The 21,645-nt window shown below is 38.7% G+C and overlaps 1 protein-coding gene across 10 annotated transcripts in view; it reads left to right on the top strand.

Moving 5' to 3' along the window:
* Window positions 1-13,997, top strand: part of CHD9 (chromodomain helicase DNA binding protein 9) — a 648,673-nt gene extending 634,676 nt beyond the window's left edge. For all 10 annotated transcript variants that reach the window (XM_053699504.1, XM_053699510.1, XM_053699505.1 and 7 more), the window contains 4 exons: window positions 5,657-5,881; window positions 6,463-6,591; window positions 6,865-6,969; window positions 7,706-13,997. In XM_053699504.1, coding sequence (XP_053555479.1) covers window positions 5,657-5,881; window positions 6,463-6,591; window positions 6,865-6,969; window positions 7,706-8,578 — 1,332 coding nt within the window. In that variant the 3' untranslated portion in view covers window positions 8,579-13,997. The remainder of the gene's footprint in view (window positions 1-5,656; window positions 5,882-6,462; window positions 6,592-6,864; window positions 6,970-7,705) is intronic.
* Window positions 13,998-21,645: the final 7,648 nt, after the last annotated feature.

Here is a 21,645-nt window from a genome sequence, read left to right as displayed (position 1 = left end):
GTTCTTCAAGGGGTTCCGTTTGAACCTATGCATTACATAGATATTAAATTTCTATCTTGGAAAGTTTTGTTCTTAGTTGCTATCTCTTCGGCTCAAATAGTTTCTGAGCTATCTGCTTTACAGTGTGATTCCCCTTATCTTATTTTCCATTCAGATAAGGTGGTTTTGCGTACCAAACCTGGTTTTCTTCCTAAGGTTGTTTCTAAAAAGAATATCAATCAAGAGATTGTTGTTCCTTCTCTGTGTCCTAATCCTTCATCAAAGAAGGAACGTTTGTTGCACAATCTTGATGTGGTTCGTACTTTAAAGTTCTACTTACAAGCAACCAAAGATTTCCGTCAAATGTCTTCACTGTTTGTTGTCTATTCTGGTAAGCGGAGAGGCCAAAAGGCTATGGCTACCTCTCTTTCCTTTTGGCTGAAAAGCATCATCCGTTTGGCCTATGAGACTGCTGGACAGCAGCCTCCTGAAAGAATTACTGCTCATTTACTAGAGCTGTGGCTTCCACATGGGCTTTTAAAAATGAGGCTTCTGTTGAACAGATTTGTAATGCGATGACTTGGTCTTCGCTTCATACTTTTTCCAAATTTTACAAATTTGATACTTTTGCTTCTTCGGAGGCTATTTTTGGGAGAAAGGGTCTACAAGCAGTGGTGCCTTCCGTTTAAGGTCCCTGTCTTGTCCCTCCCTTCATCTGTGTCCTAAAGCTTTGGTATTGGTATCCCACAAGTAAGGATGAATCCGTGGACTCGATGCATCTTACAAGAGAAAACATAATTTATGCTTACCTGATAAATTTATTTCTCTTGTGATGTATCGAGTCCACGGCCCGCCCTGTTTATTACGACAGGCATATATATATTTTTATTTTTTAAACTTTCAGTCACCACTGCACCCTATGGTTTCTCCTTTTTCTTCCTAGCCTTCAGTCGAATGACTGGGGGGTGGAGCTAAGGGGGGAGCTATATAGACAGCTCTGCTGTGGGTGCTCTCTCTTCCACTTCCTGTAGGGAACGAGAATATCCCACAAGTAAGGATGAATCTGTGGACTCGATACATCACAAGAGAAATAAATTTATCAGGTAAGCATAAATTATGTTTTTAAAGTAGTACAAGATTGTGCTGCTTTATCCTAGGGTGTAGCCGTAGTCCATATCAGTCTCTTCAGTAGAGCAGTGGTGCCTTTAGAGCAATGGGAATTTGTGGGACATAATTCTCACTGCGCCTCCCATATACTGATGCTGCCCTAACTCCGAAAACCTGAGGGATATTACTCAGTCCTTTCTCTTGTTTCACAGGTCCATGTGAGGGAGAGGACCTCTCAAACCTGGGAGCTGCCTTGCTGTCGGGCAGAATATGAGGTAAGTGCTGACTTTAATTTCTGGGGTTAATAAGAAAACTCAGAAAAAGTTGGGCACTTTATTTCATAGGATGGGATATATAAGGAAGCCTCATTGGAATTGGGCACTTTATCTTTAAAAGGCATAAAATCTCCTATGTACACAGGAGGCACTATGTGGACAGCCTAGACGCAGGCACTGGGGCAAGGAAAATACTTTGGGGTGGTTTCACATCTCCCGGCGTTTTCATAACAATATGCAGACCAGGAGATGACTTAATTGGCGACGCCCACGATGGGCGGTACTACAGGAGGCGGCAATTTCGTTGCGTGCCTTTTCTCCTTCACTTCCTGATAATCGGAAGGTGAAGTTGTACAGCTTCTTTTCCTATTACGCATTCTCTAAAATATGCGTGTTAAGGACAGACTTTATGCAGCTGCTGCTAAGTTCTGGGATATGTTAGTGAGGGAATGGCTCCTGTACAGAGGGGGAGTTGGTTGCAACTGACAGGTTGGCACCTCAGCAAAGTACAGCTGAGGTGTAGAGGTGGTCTGCTGTGTTATTTATGTTTTTTGTCCTCTCTACATATAAAAAAGGAGTTAAAAAGTTACCGTTTAAAATTTAAAGTGACAGTAACGTTTTTTTATGTTTTGATTTTTATTAAAATATTTTAACTGTTTATTGATAAATTGATCTATTGTGAGTCAGAATGAACCAAGAGGCTCTGCAAAGTGTCACTTGTTCTTTGTGTTTTGATGCCAATGTGGAACCACCAATCCCTTTCTGTTCCTCATGTATTGAGAGCACTTTAAGCTAATTTATTATTGGTGTGAATCCAAGGGCTACTCTTGGAGTAGAGTTAGGATTCCTAGAATTCTGTCCTTTCTCCAAGAAGGTTTGGAGAAGGGTTTATCGGCAAGTTCCCTAAGGGGTCAAATATCTGCCTTGTCTATTTTGTTGCATAAACATCTGGCGGACGTACCAGATGTGCAATCATTTTGTCAGGCCATGGTCAGGATCAGGCCTGTGTTCAAGCCAGTTACTCTTCCCTGGAGTCTTAATTTAGTTCTTAAGGTTCTTCAAGGGGCTCCGTTTGAGCCTATGCATTCCTTAGATATTAAGTTGTTATCTTGGAAAGTTTTGTTTCTTGTTGGTATTTCATCTGCTCGTAGCGTTTAAGAGCTCTCGGCATTACAGTATGAGTCTCCTTACCTTATTTTTCATTCGTATAAGGTAGTTTTGCGTACTAAGTTCCTTCCTTGTGTCCTATTCCTTCTTCTCAGTATTAACGTCTTCTGCACAATCTGGACGTGGTGCGTGCATTAAAATTCTATTTACAGGCGACTTAAGGATTTTCGTTAGTCTTCTGCTCTGTTTGTGGTATTCTCTGGGAAACGTAAAGGGCAGAAAGCTTCGGCTACTTCTCTTTCTTTGTCGCTGAAGAGTATCATTCGCTTTGCCTATGAGACTGCTGGACAGCAGCCTCCTGAGAGAGTTACAGCTCATTCTACCAGGGCTGTTTCCTCTTCCTGGGCATTAAAAAATTAAGCTTCTGTAGAGCAGATTTGCAAGGCTGCAACTTGGTCCTCTCTTCACACTTTTTCAAAATTCTATAAATTTGACACTTTTGCCTTGGCTGAGGCCTCTTTTGGGAGAAATGTTCTTCAAGCAGTGGTGCCTTCCGTTTAGGTTCCCTGTCTTGTCCCTCCCTTATCATCTGTGTATTCTAGCTTTGGTATTGATTCCCAATAGTAATTAGATGATCTGTGGACTCATCGTGTCATTAGAAAGAAAACAAAATTTATGCTTACCTGATAAATTTTATTTCTTTCTTGACACGATGAGTACACGCTCGCCCTGTTCTATTTGGACAGGGTTTGTTGGTATGTTATAAACTTCAGGCACCTCTGCACCTTGTTGCTTCCTTTCTCTCCTTTGCTTCGGTCAAATTACTTGGGTTGGAGGGAAGGCAGGTAATATTTAACAGCTTTGCTGTGGTGCTCTTTGCCGTCTCCTGCTGGGCAGGAGTGATATTCCCAATATTAATTAAATGATCCGAGGACTCATTGTATCAAGAAAGAAATAAGTTTATCAGGTAAGCATAAATTTTGTTTTTCCAGTGTATTCATAATGTGGATTCACACACTCACATGCATATGTGTTTAGAAGTAAAAAAAAAAAAAAAACGGGGGGCATGTCTAACCAGCAGCCATGGCAGACTGAAATTCCAGCAGCTCTGAGGATCCATAAGCTAATTTGGAAAATATCATCAGAAACCCCTGGCATCCACATTTACAAGTTATCTATTTGGTTTCCTGAGGGGAATCTGAGCATGGACATATAATTTTTTCTGCATAAATTGCTTTGAAGAAGCTGGACCGGGTGGACAGCTATCTGCCATTGGCCTTCTATATATATCTAATTAACCCCCCCCCATTAACTTTTACACTACTTGAAAATAATGCAGACTGGGAGGATTAAGGGTTTACGCCACTATTAGAGAATACCTAGAGAAATGGTAGGTGCTACTCTCTTTGCCATATGTATATGCTAAGCTAATGTTGTCCAGACTCCACCGCACTGTTTGCGGCCGAGACAGTGTGGTGTGTTAACTTTAACTCTCTAACCTTCACTCATATATAGGGTACTGATGAGTTTATTGAATAAGTTGTGCCTTATGGGGGGAAAGCACTTCTTAAGGTTCATGTGAATCTAAGGGTATAGTAATATTTTAGAATAAACCCACATAATTATTGTATTTATATTTTCAGGCACCCTTCCACCTTTGCCTAGATGGGAGATAACAGTTACTCCTTATATTGATAGCTATTTGTATGTGTTTGTGGCTTAGGGTCGTCCGACTTTACCAGTCTCTTACTCATATTGGGGGTCTTCGTTCTCCACATTATCCATGTGGCATCCCGCATGTTATATTACTTGGGCGTAAAAGTGTAAGTTATATATATATTACACCCCAGCATATCTCTTAGTGGTTTTTCTTTGGCTCGTTAAATGCCTAAGTCCACCTTCACTTATTGGGGTTCAGTGGATTGTATTAGCAGAATAGGAAAAGGGTATACCATTCACACTGGTCAAGTACACTCCCCCCCAAGGAAATATGCACTTTAAGCCCCGCTAGTATATTTTTTATTTTTTACTTTTTTTTCTCTCTCTATTTTATCAAGCGTGTAACCAACTCGCGAAATAATCCACCAACCTGTTCATGCTGAGTTGTTAGACTCCCCAGCGATCATTTGGGATATTATATGAATGATACAGATATGCCCTAATTATATTGATCATTTAGGTCCAAAAGTGGCCTTTCAGTTCTAGCAGTTTCCATCCTCCAGTTTATTTAAGATATCTGGGGTCCAAAAGTGACCCACTATTCATATGGAGGACTATATAGCATTTAAAAATGAGGTCTTCTATTAGTCAGCTAATTTTTGTTACAGAAATACTTTCCCCTTTACCTTCTGATAATGTTTTAGGTCTGCCATTTTTCCTTTCCTCACTGAGTGCTACTGCCCTGGTACTATTATCAATATTAGCTTAGATAATCTTACAAAGTACTGGGTTGGTAAGTCATCCTTGTAATGTGGGGTAGATACTGGCAAACTAGGTCCTTAAGGTATTTGTGGTAATTATAAGTTTCAGTAATATATGGAAAGCATTCTGTATGTTTGACATTGCTGTTGTATGCTGACATTTATATTTTGTTGTATTTTTTCATTTTATTACCTCAATAAAAAGAATATTAAAAAAAAAAAAAAAGTAGTTCAAAAAACAGTAAATGATTATTACAACCAAGCAAGTTCCCACTTTCCAACTCAAAATTATTATGTAACCAGTCCAACAGCTCATTCACCATCATTCTATGTATTTGTACATTGCAGCTCATTCAGAAGGATTTCTTCCAACTATAGGACTTCTTCCAACAATAGAAATGTCCTATACTCCTTGTACTTATTATTTGATAAATCATATTGGGCTAAAGGGGACAGACGATTCTTACAGATTTGAAGTTCTGTTCAACTATTAAAATATAATTCCATCATCTACTTATCAAATCACTTATATTATAGCATAATATTTATAGCATAATTGATCTCATTGTACTAGACATGACCAATCAACCTAGTCTACTAATATGTCAGTCATGGTATCATACATGTTGTCCTCAATTGTTTTTATACACTTTTTATCAAGAAATATTCTACAAAGCTTAATGTGTTTCACAAAAGATATATAATCTAATGCAAACTTTTGTGCTTATTGTATATATAACATGTTTGACTTTTTAATCCATTTCTCAGGTCAACCCAGCACTGACTCCTGCTCTGCTTCAGCCTGCTCCTTGTCCCCAGTCACTCTCATGTCTGCAGCTTCCAGGGGTCCAGAATGAAGATAGCCCTGTTCCTGTGATAAACATGAAGGATGGTACACGATTAGCTGGAGATGATGCTCCGAAGAGAAAGGATCTGGAGAACTGGTTGAAGGAGCACCCTGGATATGTGGAAGATCTGGGGGCTTTCATACCTGTAAGAACCACTTACGTAACTTCTTTACTGCGTTTGTAAAAATGAATGTGAAGTTATTTCATTAACTAATATGAAGGTATTTACTGTGTGTATAACTTATCTAGACTTCTGATTACATGGGAAAATGTCAGATGAATACCTGAGCATGAATAGCACTATTTTGTTTGACTTGCATTTGCCAATTTATTGTGCAGACCTTTTAGTTTTCTTCGTCTCATAAGTTAACTATGAAAGGGGGAATTGACTAACCTAGTAGTTTCATGATTCAGACAGAGCATACAATTAAAAAAACATATTTTTTTACTTCTATGATCAAATTTACCACTACTCTTTATATTTTTAATTGAAACTTAGGTCATTTCCATGAGGGCATACTGAGGTAGGCTTAGAAACATGCACGTGTTTTGAGCACTTTCAGATATTTCTTTCAAGGTTGGCTGTTTGTGTGTGTTAAATGCAAATTTTTACTCTTCTTTTCTATGTTCAGAGAATTTGGCTATTGGTTTACACATTGTGTCCTTTCATCCAAACTGCAATTTGTTATTAGTAGACTGTCATTTATTCTATGCTTATCTCTTCAGCGGATGCAACTACATGATGGGCGGCCAAAGCAGAAAAGACACCGGTGCCGAAATCCTAACAAACTGGATGTAAACAGTTTGACAGGAGAGGAGCGAGTGCAGCTTATTAATAGGAGGAATGCTAGGAAGGTGAGTCATTTTGTGTGTGCATGTGTATAAAACACAATAAAATGACAGTATTATTTACCAGTCAGGTAAAATGTTACTAGTTATGGTATAAAAGCCCAGCTTACTTGTCTTCTAAAAAAACAAATTATTTTATTAATGTATCAACATTTAATGTAATTACATTACATGAGCAAGTAAGCTGTTACTGAGCTAATGTCAGATCTGTTTTTAACCCTGTTTTTTTTTTTATTACATTAACACTTGTGATACACAACTTGTCTTCTTTTCTTTCAGGTTGGTGGTGCATTTGCTCCTCCAATGAAAGATCTTTGTAGGTTCCTTAAAGAAAATCCAGAGTATGGTGTGGCTCCTGAATGGGGAGAAGTCGTAAAGCAGTCTGTGAGTACAACAACCCCTCACTCCCCATGATTGTGTTTCTCTTTGGGCTCTCCATGGCTTTGTTTTGCTGCACTTCCTTCTCATGGCTGTCTCTCTTTCCCCTTCCCTACGGTTGTTTTCCTGTCAACGGCTTTCTCTACCTTTACTCTCCTATTGTACCCCCTGTCTTAGTTGAGTCTTTATCTCTTCCCCCCACACCACTATTCCATTTCCATAACTCAGATGCCTGTTTTTTCTTCTTTCAACCCCCCCCCCCCCCCCCACAACTGCTTCCATTTTTTTGTTCCAATAACTAATTTCATCCCAACCCATTTTTATCTCGTTATAATTTCCTCATCTTTTTTGGATGTACCACATCCCCTGACTTTTTAAGGTTAACTGGGTCCAGATTGAAGAACAATTGGACTAGTAAACCCATCCAAGAAATCATGACTCGCCATACCTTCCATTCATCATTCATGTATTTATTTGTTTATGTAATTGTCATTTCAATGTTCTGTTTATGTTATTGTCATTTCAATGTTCATAAATGACTGATGTTTGTGTGTGTCATTACAGTAGAATGCAGAAGAAAATACATTTTTTTTTTCTTATGAACAACTCTGCACATGCAGAATCACATCATTCTGACTGTAGTTGTTAACTCTGTGCATGTCTCAATCATTTATTTCTGGAGTCTGTGGTTTCTTCCTAATTTTTTTATTTATCAGTATGTATATCACACTTTGTTTTTCAGGGTTTTCTCCCTGAGAGCATGTATGACCGGATACTAACAGGACCTGTGGTACGAGAGGAGGTGAGCAGACGAGGTAGGAGGCCTAAGAGTGAGATCTTCAAGGCAACTACAGTACCTGGCACCTCTTCAACCAACTCTGTGAGCATGAACTCTTTGATCACTAATGGTTTGATACCAGGTATGGACCTTTCGAGCTACCAAGCCCTGCAGCAGAATCTTCAGGGGCTTCAGTCTCTACAATTGACAGCTGGTTTGATAGGTTTACCTTCTGGCATCTCTGCATCTGGCGGTGAAGCAAAAAACATAGCTACCATGTTTCCAATGCTCCTCTCTGGCATGGCCAGTTTACCCAATCTGTTGGGTATGGGAAACCTGCTGAGTAAATCTTCAGAGTCGGTTGCTCTTGGAAAAGAGAGGAATTGCACAAGTGACTGTAAGGAAAATGATGGGAGCAAAGAAAGGACGGTGTCTCCAAGCGGAGACAAATCCAGCCAGAACTCTAACTCCCCATCCACATCTTCAGGAACTGCACTAACAGCAAGCTCCTTAACACTTAACCCTTTACTTTTACCCAACATACTTTACCCAGGGATGCTCCTCACTCCAGGCCTTAATCTTCACATCCCAACTGTACCCCAACCCAACCTTTATGATGTACAGAATGCTAGTAGGGAGACTAGTCAAACCCAGCCCGCAGACTCTTCAGCAGAACTTCCTGCAGAATCCATTCCGGAGGAAAAAACTGGGACGGAGCTAAGCTCCCATAATGAAAACAGCACAGATGAAGGCTCGGAAAAAGTGGAACTTTCATCAGGATCTAACAGTCCCTCATCCTCTTCATCTGAAGATTCTGAATCTTCGGAAGAAGACTAACCCATGCAACCTCTGCACTTAAATTATAATAGACCCTTTTTTGGGATCCTCAGCCCCAATACTTATCTTTAATCATTTTAATTGTAAATATCTGTGTTAAAGAGTGCATCATGGATTTTACTGACCGATGAACATTTCAGTATTTGAAAATGCAAAGAGAGTTAAAACCTTTTGCATGTAATAATCTCACCAATATTCTGAACTTGTACGTAATGTCAAAACAAACCACACCATGCTGTAAGAAAAAAATTACAGCAAAAGGCATTATAATTTTGTCTGAGGGAAAGGGTTGGGGTAATTTTATGAAAAAAATACAAAGGAGAAAAAAAAGGCAAAAAGTGCTCTGTAAGAGCTGTATATAAATAATATATTTGCAGTGAAACACAGAATTTTTAAGTATATTGTGGTGTCATTTCTGCCTTTCAGTTCTTACATTCTCATTCTTGGGTATTTTTTCCAGAACTCAGCAATAATTAGGGGCAGTTTACAATTGTCGTGTAGGATGTTTTAAGTAGCCCTACCCATATACCTATCTGAAGGGACACTGCCACCAACAATTTATTTTAAATATATAATTGATTAAGACTACATTGTATCCTACTATTAGATTGCTGCCACCATTTTTTTTCCAATGTATCAGATTCTATAAGATATTTTTGGGAAAAGTGAGAGTCCATCTGGAAGGGAGGAGGGGAAAGAAAAAAAAAATAAAAATATATATATATATATAAACACGCAAAACAGTGCGACAAAAAGCGATTTGCATCATTTATAGGCTTCCATGTACAATTGTCCTTTACTTATATATTTAAAATATTTTTGGTGGTAGGATCTATTTATGGTTTATTAAACATGTATTACAGTGACCTATAAGGCACTAAAAAGGTTATAATACAACAAATATGCTCATTGCTAGGAAACAAAAACCTACATATAAAAAAGCTGTAAAAACATATGGGTTTTTTTGCAGGGAAAAATATCAAACACTATATTAAGCTATTCCATTGCTCATCATCTGATTGGACAACGCCTATATATATATATATATATATATATATATATAATTCAGTAGTAGTTTGAAAATAACTTTTTAAGTGGAAGAAAGAAAGGTAGTACACTGAATGCCTCAAATGCTATCAAATATGACTAGTTAGGTGGCTTAGGTCATTTAAACTTTAAATGGGTCTGCCATGCTGAAATATCAGCAAATGACATGCTTGTGGGCTGGTAAGATGGCATTCACCAGCTTTAGTTTTGAAATCTACATTTAAACTGATGAGTGTGAGGATTCTTACAAATATAGGAGCTCCCTGTATGCACACTCCATTTAACTAGTCTCTATTTTTCATTCTTGGTTTAAGTCCGCAAAAAGGTAATTGGTATATTTTACTCAGGATCTTCTTCCTTTCATTCAAGCATCTTTCTGCTCTTTACCAGTTTAGCCTGAATCACCTCTACAAACAGGCTCTTCCATGAGTCCACACATTTTTGTTTCCCAATATATTAATTTAGCTTCTTGATATGAACATGAATTTAGGAAGTAGCATTTTTTTATATTGTTTTTATTTATTATTAAATCTTTACAACATCCTCACAAATATGTTGCAGTGAGATTAGGTTAGCATAATATAGTTCAGATCCAAATATTTAAATGAAAAAGTTTGACTACAATAAATTAAGGGGTCATTAAATTCAACATATTTCTATCATGCACATGAAAGAGTTCTACTTGAAGAGTAAATTATTTTATTATTGCATGAAAAGCGTTACCTTATTGCTGTTTTTGATTTTCAAAATAACAGGAAGTGCTCAACTGGTCCGTGAAAAAGCTTAAGAACATATAATGTATTTTCTAAGCCTAGAAGCATCAGGGTTTTTGTTTGTTTTTTTAATTGTACTATATATTAGAAATTCCTATTTTAGGTGCATCAAAGAAAGATATGACTTTAATGCCCCTTTAATTCATAAAATAATGCTTATCTACCAATTTTCTGGTTCACAGTCTCATAGCAGAGAGTTATTTATATCTAGTGTGCTTATATAGTGAAGAAACAGTGTGGATACTGGAAGTTGCCCTTGCAATCAGGATTATATCAACAGTAGCCTTAATATTTTATAACATTTCCATCAGAAATATTTCTCCATGCTCATTCCACGTTTCCAGCCCCTTCCTTCTGTGCTAATTTTCATCTTTGTAAAAAAAAAAAAAAAAAGTTATCACAATTGTTCTTGCTATAATGAGATCTTAGGTTTCGGTTGTAGATAACACACTATATGCTGTTCCTTTATGTTATAAAGACACACATAGTTCTGAACATTTTTGTAGATTCCATCTTGAAGATGAAGTATTGTTGAATATTAAATGTAATGGTATAAAACTCCATGAGGGTTAAACTACATTCTACAGGATTATTATAGTGTAAAAATTAAACGTTCCATTTAGAGCATTTGAGTTTTAAACAAATTACATTTTTTACTGTTTGTTTAAGTCTTGCTAATGGGGTAAACACATAGTTGAAAGGCATGTAAATGCAATAGATTGCTGCATCCAATAAGAATGTGGGTACTAAGCCAATCGGAGCAGCAGACATTTGTACACTTTAATCACTATACTCATTTTTGGGATTATGCCTTGACTAAGCAATAGAGGGGAATTGGTTTAACAATAAAATGCTCTTATAAAGTAAAGCAGTTTTACCCTATAATGTCAAATTAGTACTAAAAACATTGTTGATTATTATTTTGTGAAGGGAGCCTCATACCTGAAAAAAAAAACTTTTATTGCAAGATCACAATGTTGGCATTAAAACCAGTGAGTTGATCTTTAAGTCACTGTGGGGGCTTTCTGGCCTTTTATCCCAAGATGAGATGCTGCAATAAAGTTAATGGTTAACTGAATCTCAGAAATAGTGAGCTGTGAAAGATAAAGCCTCAAAAAAAACTACATAGTGCCTTGTAAGTTTCTGAAGGTGCGATTGAAGAGAACACATGGAAGACGTGTTGCATTAAATAGTTGTAATGGTTTTTAAAATAGCTTAAAAACCCTCTGCTTAATATTTTCAAGTTTTCACAAATTAGGGAGCTTCTTCACTTTGTATGTGCTTTAGCTTACCCCCTGCATGGCCAGGTAAATACTAAACTTCCTAGGCAACTGTCTAGGGGTTCCTTTTCCAGGTGCTCTAGGGATAACATTTTGCAGTCCACCCCGATTGGTGTACTTCACACTAGGCTATCAAATCTAACCATTCCACAAATGTACTCGTGTATGGGCTAGGGGTTGACTAAGGTCGGAGCCAGAATTAAAAATTTAAGAGCCAAGGGTTTTGTAAAGCCCTGTTTTAAACAGATGCATGCTGGCTAGCAGTAGTAGGAGAAAACGCTAGTGGTAACCACCAAGCACAAGTAGGTAGAAGAACTAGGGAGTACCCAATCAACTTGTGCCTCTAGGCTTAAATGTAGCCAGCCATGGTTCTATATTTATTGTACGTATCTCCAGTTTGATTACAGTAATGTATTAACTGAATAAATCATGAAACACAATAAAGTGCTTCTCATAGAACTTAAAGGAATAGTTCAACAGTATTTTAACTGCAATGTGTTTGTAGCATTGTACTATATAGGGCAACATTTATCATGTTTGTGTGGCAAAATGTATGATTGTACAAGAGCTTTTCTTATGCCACCCCCAATTGCACGAGAGCAGGGCATGTCAATCACCCAGAACTAGTGATTGTTGGGGTGATGAATCTTGTCGCCTTTGAGATGGCTGCAGGCTCGCTCATGCTGCAAATGTACTGCAGATTAAAATATTGTTTTTCTGTCCCTTTAACTGATGTAATCTCAGGGGATTATTGCTAGTAAAAAATTGGTTAATAGTTAAAAAGCATAAAGCACAGGAACTTCACATGAAGTTTCACTGCAATTTACAGCATATAAGGACACTAAAAAAGTATTATAACAGAAAGTAAGAGGGGTAGAACCGTAAATTTATATTGTATAAGTTGGGGTTTTGTCGTGCCACATAGAGGACTTTCCTAGACAGATAAAAAGCACAAAATCCATTCAAACGCAGGTCTAGACTTTCCCTCAGCCTAGGCACTACTTAGTGTCAAAAAATTCTTCAGAACATTTTAATAACCTTTAATTTAGCAAACACTTTTAATTAAGCAGCAATGCACCTTTTCAGAATCAAGTCTTTGGAGTTCTTTGGTGTTTTCAAGTTCTGTATCATAATGTTTTGCAGAAGACCGGTTATTTCTTCCAAATGTGTTTGAATAACCAAGAAAAGTTGATTCATGAGTTCTTAAATATAGTCCCCCATGAGTATCTTCAGGGTTTTTTTCACTACTAGTAACAAATATTTAATGATCTATTCAGATGAACTCAGGAGCACCTTCCTGATTCATATATATGATTATTATTGCTATAATATATGCAGTTAAATGCCGTATGGTATGTTTTTCAGTCTGAAACTATCTGGGCCTTAATTTGTTCTCAGCTAAATAATTTGTGTCTAGTTTTGTTATTTATTGTAACTACACATTATTATATGAATGTTTTAGTATAAGTCAGTTTATGTGGGATTTTAAATTACAGCAGTACACACAGTATATTTCGTTACTTCTCATAGTTGTAATGAGAAGACTGAGCCCAGTGCCATATTTGTTTTTTTATTATTTGACCTCAAAGAGGATTGGTTTGTGAATAAATATTTATTTTTTTCCCCCACAATGGGCACTTACCTTTAAAGCTTTACAAGTATTAGGACTATTGACAAAACTGAGTTTTATTCAGGATAATACCTCTAAAATCTGAAGATTATATCTCAACATTTGATGACTTCTGTGATGTGTATACCTAAAGCCTGAGGTACACATTCTCTGGTAAGTGTCTTTGCAGTTTGCCTGTCAGAGAAGGCACAAGCTTTTTGGGATAACATTGATGAACTTTCTTTAAAGGGAAGCACTTTGGACTCAATAAGGACAGCTCATTTGGGGGGGGGGGGGGAATTTCCTTACGTTCAAATAGTGAAATTCATTCAGGTTTAGAGGAAATTATAGAAATTAATTACTTCTATGCATTTGTCATTTCCGGTGTTTAAAAGACAAAACAAAATAAAAGTTGTCCATGAATTATCTTTATGTATGTTGATGGGTATTACAAGAACATTTAGATGTTTAAAAGCCTCCTATTTATACCCCATGTCCCCAAGCTTTACAATTTGTGTGGTCTGTTTTCTTAACTTTTTCAGAGACCTGCAATATTCTGGATGTTTTCTGTGTGGTCTAAATTGGCTTGTAGTCAAACATGCGTCTTCAAAGAAAAAGTCCTTTGTAATTTATTGAATTACTTTCTATAATGTTCTATAGAGCAAATGAAAGTTGAATTATTTTTTTATTAAACATATTCTTTGACTACCCATGAAGTAAGTCTGTCTAAATGGTGACAATTTATGTGCAGCTCATTGTCTATTATACTGGTCTTATAGGGTTTAATTTGCATTCGTGCTAAGACACTTCAATGAAGGAACCACTGATGATCTAAAATTTCAACCATGTTATTTAAAGGAACATAGCTTTGCAAGTATTTAAAAAATATCAATTATTATCAATTATTTTTAAAAATCAACATCTTGGAGGGAAAAAATGTGGGTTTAGAATCCCTTTAAGCCCTGAAAAGTTTATGCAACTGCAACTAATTCAAATTTTTGCTTTTACTTTCCTGATTATTGCTTTGGTAGGTTTATGAACTATAACTATTTTGACACAGGTACATCTTTAATTTTAAGAACAAGTTTTCTATACATTTAAAAAATGTAAATTCCATTAAATGAAGCATGGTATTTTAACATAAGCAGTATACTTGAAGTTTTCCTTAAAAGTGTAGAAAAATATGATAGCAAAAATAGGACAACAAAGAAATAAGAAATGTTTGCTGAGGAACTGACAAGACCCTTTAGCTAAGCACACTAATGACTAATGAAGAGGAATTCAGTTCAGTAAATTCGTTTTCTTCTAATGATACGGTGAGTCCACGGATCATTATAGTTACTATTGGGATATTATATTATGCAGGAGGAGGCAAAGAGCACCACAGCAAAGCTGTTAAATACCACTCCCCTTACCCACAACCCCCCAGTCATTCTCTTTGCTTGTAGTGCATGGAGGTGGTAAAAGGTAAGTGTCTGATTCTTCAATCAAGAATTGTTTGTTTTTAAACAAAGCAAGTTTATTTTGTGTTTTTTCCTTGGGGGTTTAGCTGTATTCCACGTCAGTCTCTTCAGTAGAGCTGTGGTGGCTTTTGAGGCTTCTGAGAACTTTGGGGGATTATAATCCCTTCTGTGCCTCTCAGAATGTGTCGCTGGCCCTTTGTTTTGTAACAAATGACTATGTAGGTTTACTTAGTCGTTTGTTTCTTTCTACAGGTTCCTTGTATAGATGGTTTCCTCTCTAGCCTTGTGAACTGTCCTGCTGCCGGCAGTTGGTACTAGAGGTAAGTGCTATTTGTTATTATTCTTCAGTTGGGTCGCAAGAAAATAATTTTGGCACTTTTGAGATAGCCCTGCTTGTGCACTGTGGAGGATATTGGGGAATGGCTCTTAGTTTTTTATTACTCAAGGTTTGTGGTCCGTTTTGTGTTCTTCACAGCAGTGATATTTTTATAATCAGTGCTGGATGAGGCGTTTATGTTTAAGGTTTCTCCCAACGCCCACGATCAGTGGTGTTTTTTCTTTGGTGCAAGGTTTTGCGCGTTTTCCTCCTCATTGCTAAGGAGCTGCCATAGGGTGCATTTCCTGTTTTCCATTTGTGGTCTGTGTCTTACAGTGTGTTCAGACCGGGGCAGTCTCTTTCTTTCTGAAGCCGGATTTCTGGTTGGAGGGGGGTAAGGTTTGCACCTCAGTAAGAGTTTTGTTGTTGAGGGTGTAGAGGTGCTGTGGGAAACGTTTTGTTTGTTTTTTGACACGTTTGTTAAAGGGACAGTAAACTTTTTTTATTTGGGCAGGTTTTTTTTAGTCAAATTTTTATTTTTTTATTTAACTGTGGTGTACAATGGACCAGGAGGACTTGCAGGCTGTGACCTGTAATTTATGTCTAGATGCTAATGTAGAGCTCATCCCTTTCTGTTCCTCTTGTATAGAGAGGTCTATGCAGTACAGGGATAGACTCTTTGATACAGAGCCTTCATTTTCTAAGGAGACTGTTGTTCAGGAGCCTCCTGTTCAAGCTGTAGCTCAGCTTTCTCCTCATTCCTCTCAGTCTCACTCCTCTTCACATGCAGTGCCCTGTGTGTCGTCTCAGGCTAGTTTTTCTTTACAGGATTTGTCTACGCACATATCCTCTGCTATATCTGATGCTTCCCTGCTTTTCCTGTGTTACAGGGTAAACGCAGAAGGACTTCTGACTCTGTTGCAGTTTTATCTAATGTTCCTTCTCATAGGACTGAGGAAGAAGATATTTCAGTAGCGTCTGAGGGTGAAATTTCAGACTTTGATAGTGTGTCTCCTTTGAGGTGGTTTCTTTCAGATTTAAGTTGGAGCACCTTTGTTTGTTACTCAGGGAGGTTTTGACTACTTTGGATGATTCTGATTCAATGGTCCTAGTTACTCCCGAGAAGGCTAGTAAGCTTAATAAGTTCTTTGATGTTCCTTCTGTGGCGAAAGTTTTTCCTGTCCCGGGTAGGGTTTCAGAGATTATTTCTAGGGAATGGGAGAAGCCTGGAATTCCTTTTTCCCCTTCTATTTTTAGGAAGTTTCCTATTGCGGATTCTATTAAGGAATCTTGGCAGACAGTCCCTAAGGTTGAGGGAGCTATTTCCACTTTGGCCAAGAGGACCACTATTCCTATTGAGGATGTTGTGCTTTTTAAGGATCCCATGGATAAGAATTTGGAGGCTTTACTTAAAAGGATTTATGTTCACCAGGGACTCCAATGGCAGCCTGTTGCATGTGCTCCTACGCTTACCAGTGCGGCTACCTATTGGTTTGATGCATTGTCTGATGCTATTCTTCAGGAGAGTTTTCTGGAAGAGATTCAGGCCAATTCTTTTATTGTGGACGCCTCTTTACAGGTTGTTAATTGGGAGCAAAGATTTCTGGTTTTGCTGTTTTGGCTCGCAGGGCTTTATAGTTAAAGTCCTGGTCTGCGGATGTATCATCTAAGTCTAAGCTTTTATCAATTCCTTACAAAGGGAAGACTTTGTTTGGGCCTGGTTTGGCAGAAAATATTTCTGATATTACTGGTGGGAAGGGACATTCTCTTGCTTAAAATAAGAGAAATAAACAGAAAGGTCGTCAGAGTAATTTTCGTTCCTTTCGCAACTTCGCTGGTAAGTCTTCCTCTTCCAAGCAGGATCAATCCAGATCTTCTTGGAGACATAATGGAGCAAGGGGAAGCAATCTAAGAAGGCTGCCACTGACACAAAGTCAGCATGAAGGGTCTGCCCCCGATCCGGGAATGGATCGCGTAGGGGGCAGGTTGTCTTTGTTCGCTCAAGTCTGGGCAAGAGATGTCCCAGATCCTTGGGTAGTAGATATTGTATCCCAGGGATACAAACTGGGGTTCAAGACTTTTCCTCCCAGGGGCAGGTTTCATCTTTCAAGGTTATCGGTATATCAGTTAAAAAGAGAGGCATTCTTAAGATGTGTCCAGGATCTTTCCGATATGGGAGTGATCGTACCTGTTCCAGTTCAGGAGCAGGGACTAGGGTTTTATTCCAATCTGTTTATCGTTCCCAAAAAGGAGTGAACTTTCAGACCCATTTTAGATCTCAGAATGGTAAACAAATTTCTCAAGATTCCATAGTTCAAGATGAAGTCTATTCGGTCAATTCTACCTCTGGTTCAGGAGGGTCAGTTCATGACTACAGTGGATCTGAAGGATGCATATCTTCATATTCCCCTTCACAGGAATCATCACAAGTTTTTGGTATTTGCTTTTCAAGACAAGCATTCTCTGTTTGTGGCTCTTCCCTTTGGTATTGCAACAGCTCCCAGGGTGTTTTCAAAGGTCCTGGGGGCGTTATTGGCAGTTCTCAGACTGCAGGGGGTTGCAGTAGCTCCCATGGTTGGAAGGTGAATTTAGGAAAAAGTTCCCCGATTCCGGCTACAAGAGTGGTATTCTTGGGAACCATTATAGGTTCTCTGGAAATGAAGATTTTTTTGACAGAAGCAAGGAAGTCAAAAATGTTTGATTCATGTCTGGCTCTATAGTCATCTCCTCGGCCATCGGTGGCCCAGTGTATGGAAGTTATTGGTCTGATGGTTTCGGTCATGGACATCATTCCGTTTGCCCGTTTTCATCTGAGACCTCTGCAGTTATGCATGCTGAGACAGTGGAACGGGTATTATACGGACCTGTCTCAGAAGATTGTGCTAGATAAAGCTGCAAGAGATTCTCTTCCGTGGTGGTTGTCCCAGGATCGTCTCTCCCAGGGAATCTGTTTTCTCAGGCCTATCTGGGTGATTGTGACCACGGATCCCAGTCTGCTGCGTTGGGGAGCTGTCTGGGGTTCTCTGAAGGCTCAGGGTCGGTGGACCCGGGAAGAATTGGTTCTTCCTATAAATGTCTTAGAGTTGAGGGCAATTTTCAATACTCTCTTAGCCTGGCCTCAATTGGCTTCAACCCAGTTTATCAGATTTCAGTCGGACAATATAACGTCCGTAGGCTTTACATCAATCATCAGGGGGGAACTCCAGAGTTTCTTGGCGATGAAGGAGGTAGCCAGGATTATTCAGTGGGCGGAGGCTCACAATTGTTGTCTCTCTGTGATCCACATTCCATGGGTGGACAATTGGGAAGCAGATTTTCTGAGCAGACAGTCTTTTCATCTGGGGGAGTAGGAGGGGTCAACCGGAGTTGGATGTTATGGCATTGCGTCACAATGCTAAGCTTTCAAAGTACGGGTCGAGGTCAAGGGATCCTCAAGCGGTTCTGATAGATGCTCTAGCAGTTCCTTTGAAGTTCAGTCTGGCATACGTGTTTGCTCTTCTTCCTTGGGTCATTGCTCAGATCAGGCAAGAGAGGGTGTCAGTGATTCTCATTGCACCGGCTTGGCCTCGCAGGATCTGGTATGCAGATCTGGTGGAAATGTCATTGTCTCCTCCGTGGAGTCTTCCATTGAGGAAGACCTTCTACTTCAAGGGCCCTTCCTTCATCCAAATCTCGTTTCTCTGAAGTGACTGCTTGGAGATTGAACTCTTGATTTTATCTAAGTCAATGATTGAGACTATGATTCAGGCACGTAAGCCTGTGACTAGAAAGATTTATTACAAGATATGGCGTAATATCTGTATTGGTGTGAATCTAAGGGCTACTCTTGGAGTAGAGTTAGGATTCCTATGATTTTGTCTTCTCTCCAGGAGGGTCTGCAGAAAGGTTTGTCTGCTAGTACCCTGAAGGGTTAAATTTCTGCTTGATCTATTTTGTTACATAAACGTCTGGCGGATGTGCCCGATGTTCAGTCTTTTTGTCAGGCTCTGGTAAGAATTTGGCCTTTGGTTAAGTTTGTAACTCCTCCTTGGAGTCTTAATTTAGTTCTGAGAGTTCTTCAACAGGCTCAGTTTGAGCCTATGCATTCTTTGGATATCAAGTTGTTAACCTGGAAGGTTTTGTTTTTGGTTGCTATCTCTTCGGCTCAAAGAGTTTCGGAGCTCTCTGCATTGCAGTGTGAGTCTCCTTTCCTCATTTTTCATTCAGATAAGGTTGTACTTCGTACTGCTTTAGGTTTTCTGCCCAAGGTTGTTTCTGATAAGAATATTAATCAATAGATTGTTGTTCCTTCTTTGTGTCCTAATCCTTCTCATAAGGAACGTTTGTTGCACAATTTGGATGTAGTTCGTGCTTTGAAATATTATTTGCAGGCGACTAAGGATTTTTGCCAGTCTTCTTCTTTATTTGTTGTTTTTTCTAGGAAACGTAAAGGTCAGAAAGCTATGGCTACTTCTCTTTCTTGTTGGTTAAGGAGTGTTATTCACTTGGCATATGAGACTGCTAGTCAGCAGCCTCCTGAGAAAATCACGGCTCATTCTACAAGGGCTGTTTCTTCTACTTGGGCTTTCAAAAATGATGCTTCTGTGGATCAGCTTTGCAAGGCTGTCACTTGGTCATTTTTATACACTTTTTCTAAATTTACAAATTTGATACTTTTGCTTCGGCTGAGGCTGTTTTTGGGAGAAAGGTGCCTTCTGTTTAGGCTATCTGTCTTGTCCCTCCCTTATCATCCATGTCCTCTAGCTTGGGTATTGATTCCCAATAGTAATTATGATGATCCGTAGACTTACTGTGTCAGAAAGAAAATGAAATTGATTCATACCTGATAAATTTGTTTCTTTCTTGACACAGTGAGTCCACGGCCCCGCCCTGTATTTTTAGATAAGTTTATTTTTTTCATAAACCTCAGGCACCTCTTCACCTTATATTACTTTCCTTTCTCCTTTCCCTTTGGTCGAATGACTGGGGGGTTGTGGGTAAGGGGAGTGGTATTTAACAGCTTTGCTGTGGTGCTCTTTGCCTCCTCCTGCAGGCCAGGAGTGAATATCCCAATAGTAATTATGATGATCCGTGGACTCACCATGTCAAGAAAGAAACAAATTTATCAGGTAAGAATAAATTTAATTTTTTACTAAACCCAGTTGACATATTTGCCAGCTAGAGCAGACCTTACCTACAGGCTAAAGGACCAACCACTACATAAGCATTAAAGGACTATCCCATTTATATATATATATACATACATAAAAATACTTTCTTTCATGTATTTGGCAAGAGTCCATGAGCTAGTGACATATGGATATACAATCCTACCAGGAGGGGCAAAGTTTCCCAAATCTAAAAATGCCTATAAATACACCCCCTCACCACACCCACAATTCAGGTTTTACAAACTTTGCCTCCTATGGAGGTGGTGTAGTATGTTTGTGCTTGATTTCTTTGTTTTCTTCTATGATAAGCATTCTGAAGCCCAATTCCTCTGAGTACAGTGTTTGTCAGAGGAATGTGAAGAGAGTATCGCCTTTTGATTTTTTATGGTTTCCCTTGCGGGAAATCTTTTCAAGGGTTCTCTGTTATCGGTCGTAGGGATTCATCACCTACCTCCCTTTTCAGATTGACAATATACTCTTATACCATTACCTCTGCTGATAGTTTTCATTACTGGTTTGGCTATCTGCTATATGTGGATGGGTGTCTTTCGGTAAGTATGTATCATTATTTTAAGACACTCTCAGCTATGGTTGGCGCTTTATATATTTATATAAAGTTCTAAATATATGTATTTACTTATATTTGCCATGAGTCAGGTCTATGTGTATTTCCCTTTGCAGTTTCAGTAGGGGAATCATGTTTTAGGAAGTTATTTTCTTACCTGGGGTTTAGTCTTTTTTTTCTACAAGATTCGACGAGTCCACGGATTTCATCCTTGTGGGATTTATCCTTCTGCTAACAGGAAGTGGCAAAGAGCACCACAGCAGAGCTGTATATATAGCTCCTCCCTTCCCTCCACCCCCAGTCATTCTCTTTGCCTGTGTTAGTACTAGGAAGAGGTAAAGTGAGGTGTTAGTTTTAGATTCTTCTATCAAGAGATATCGTTGGAATGAAGAGATATTTTTTCTGCCCTGAGGTTGATGATCTTAGCAGACGTTACTAAGATCCATTCTGGTTCCCACAGAGCTTCTGAAGGTAGTGCAAGAGAAATCTTCAGTGTGGAGACCAGTGTCACGCTACAAGCAGCATTGAGGTATGTTCAGTCTTTATTTCTGAGGAAACCTGTTATATCAGAACTGGCTGACATTATTTCCTGTAAGGGAAGGGGTAAGCAGTAGACCTGGATGGCATAGGGTTTTACTGACATTACTAGTTACACATATTGATTACGTTGAGTATGTAATTCAAGAGGGGCTTGACACTGGGGAAAGCATTGTGACACTTTATTTATGTATGGCATAAAGTGTGTGCGATAACACCAGGGGACCACATGGCTTATCAGAACCGCTTCCCATGCGGTTATGGAGAGAGATCATGCAATGCCCACGGTGGGCGGGGCCTAATTTGCACCCTAAGACGCGCAGTTTC

The sequence above is a fragment of the Bombina bombina genome, chromosome 1 (assembly GCF_027579735.1).
Source record: "Bombina bombina isolate aBomBom1 chromosome 1, aBomBom1.pri, whole genome shotgun sequence".
NCBI classification, from domain to species: domain Eukaryota; kingdom Metazoa; phylum Chordata; class Amphibia; order Anura; family Bombinatoridae; genus Bombina; species Bombina bombina.
The sequence above is the reverse complement of the archived record's forward strand: the minus strand, read 5'-3'. Positions and strand labels throughout refer to the sequence as shown.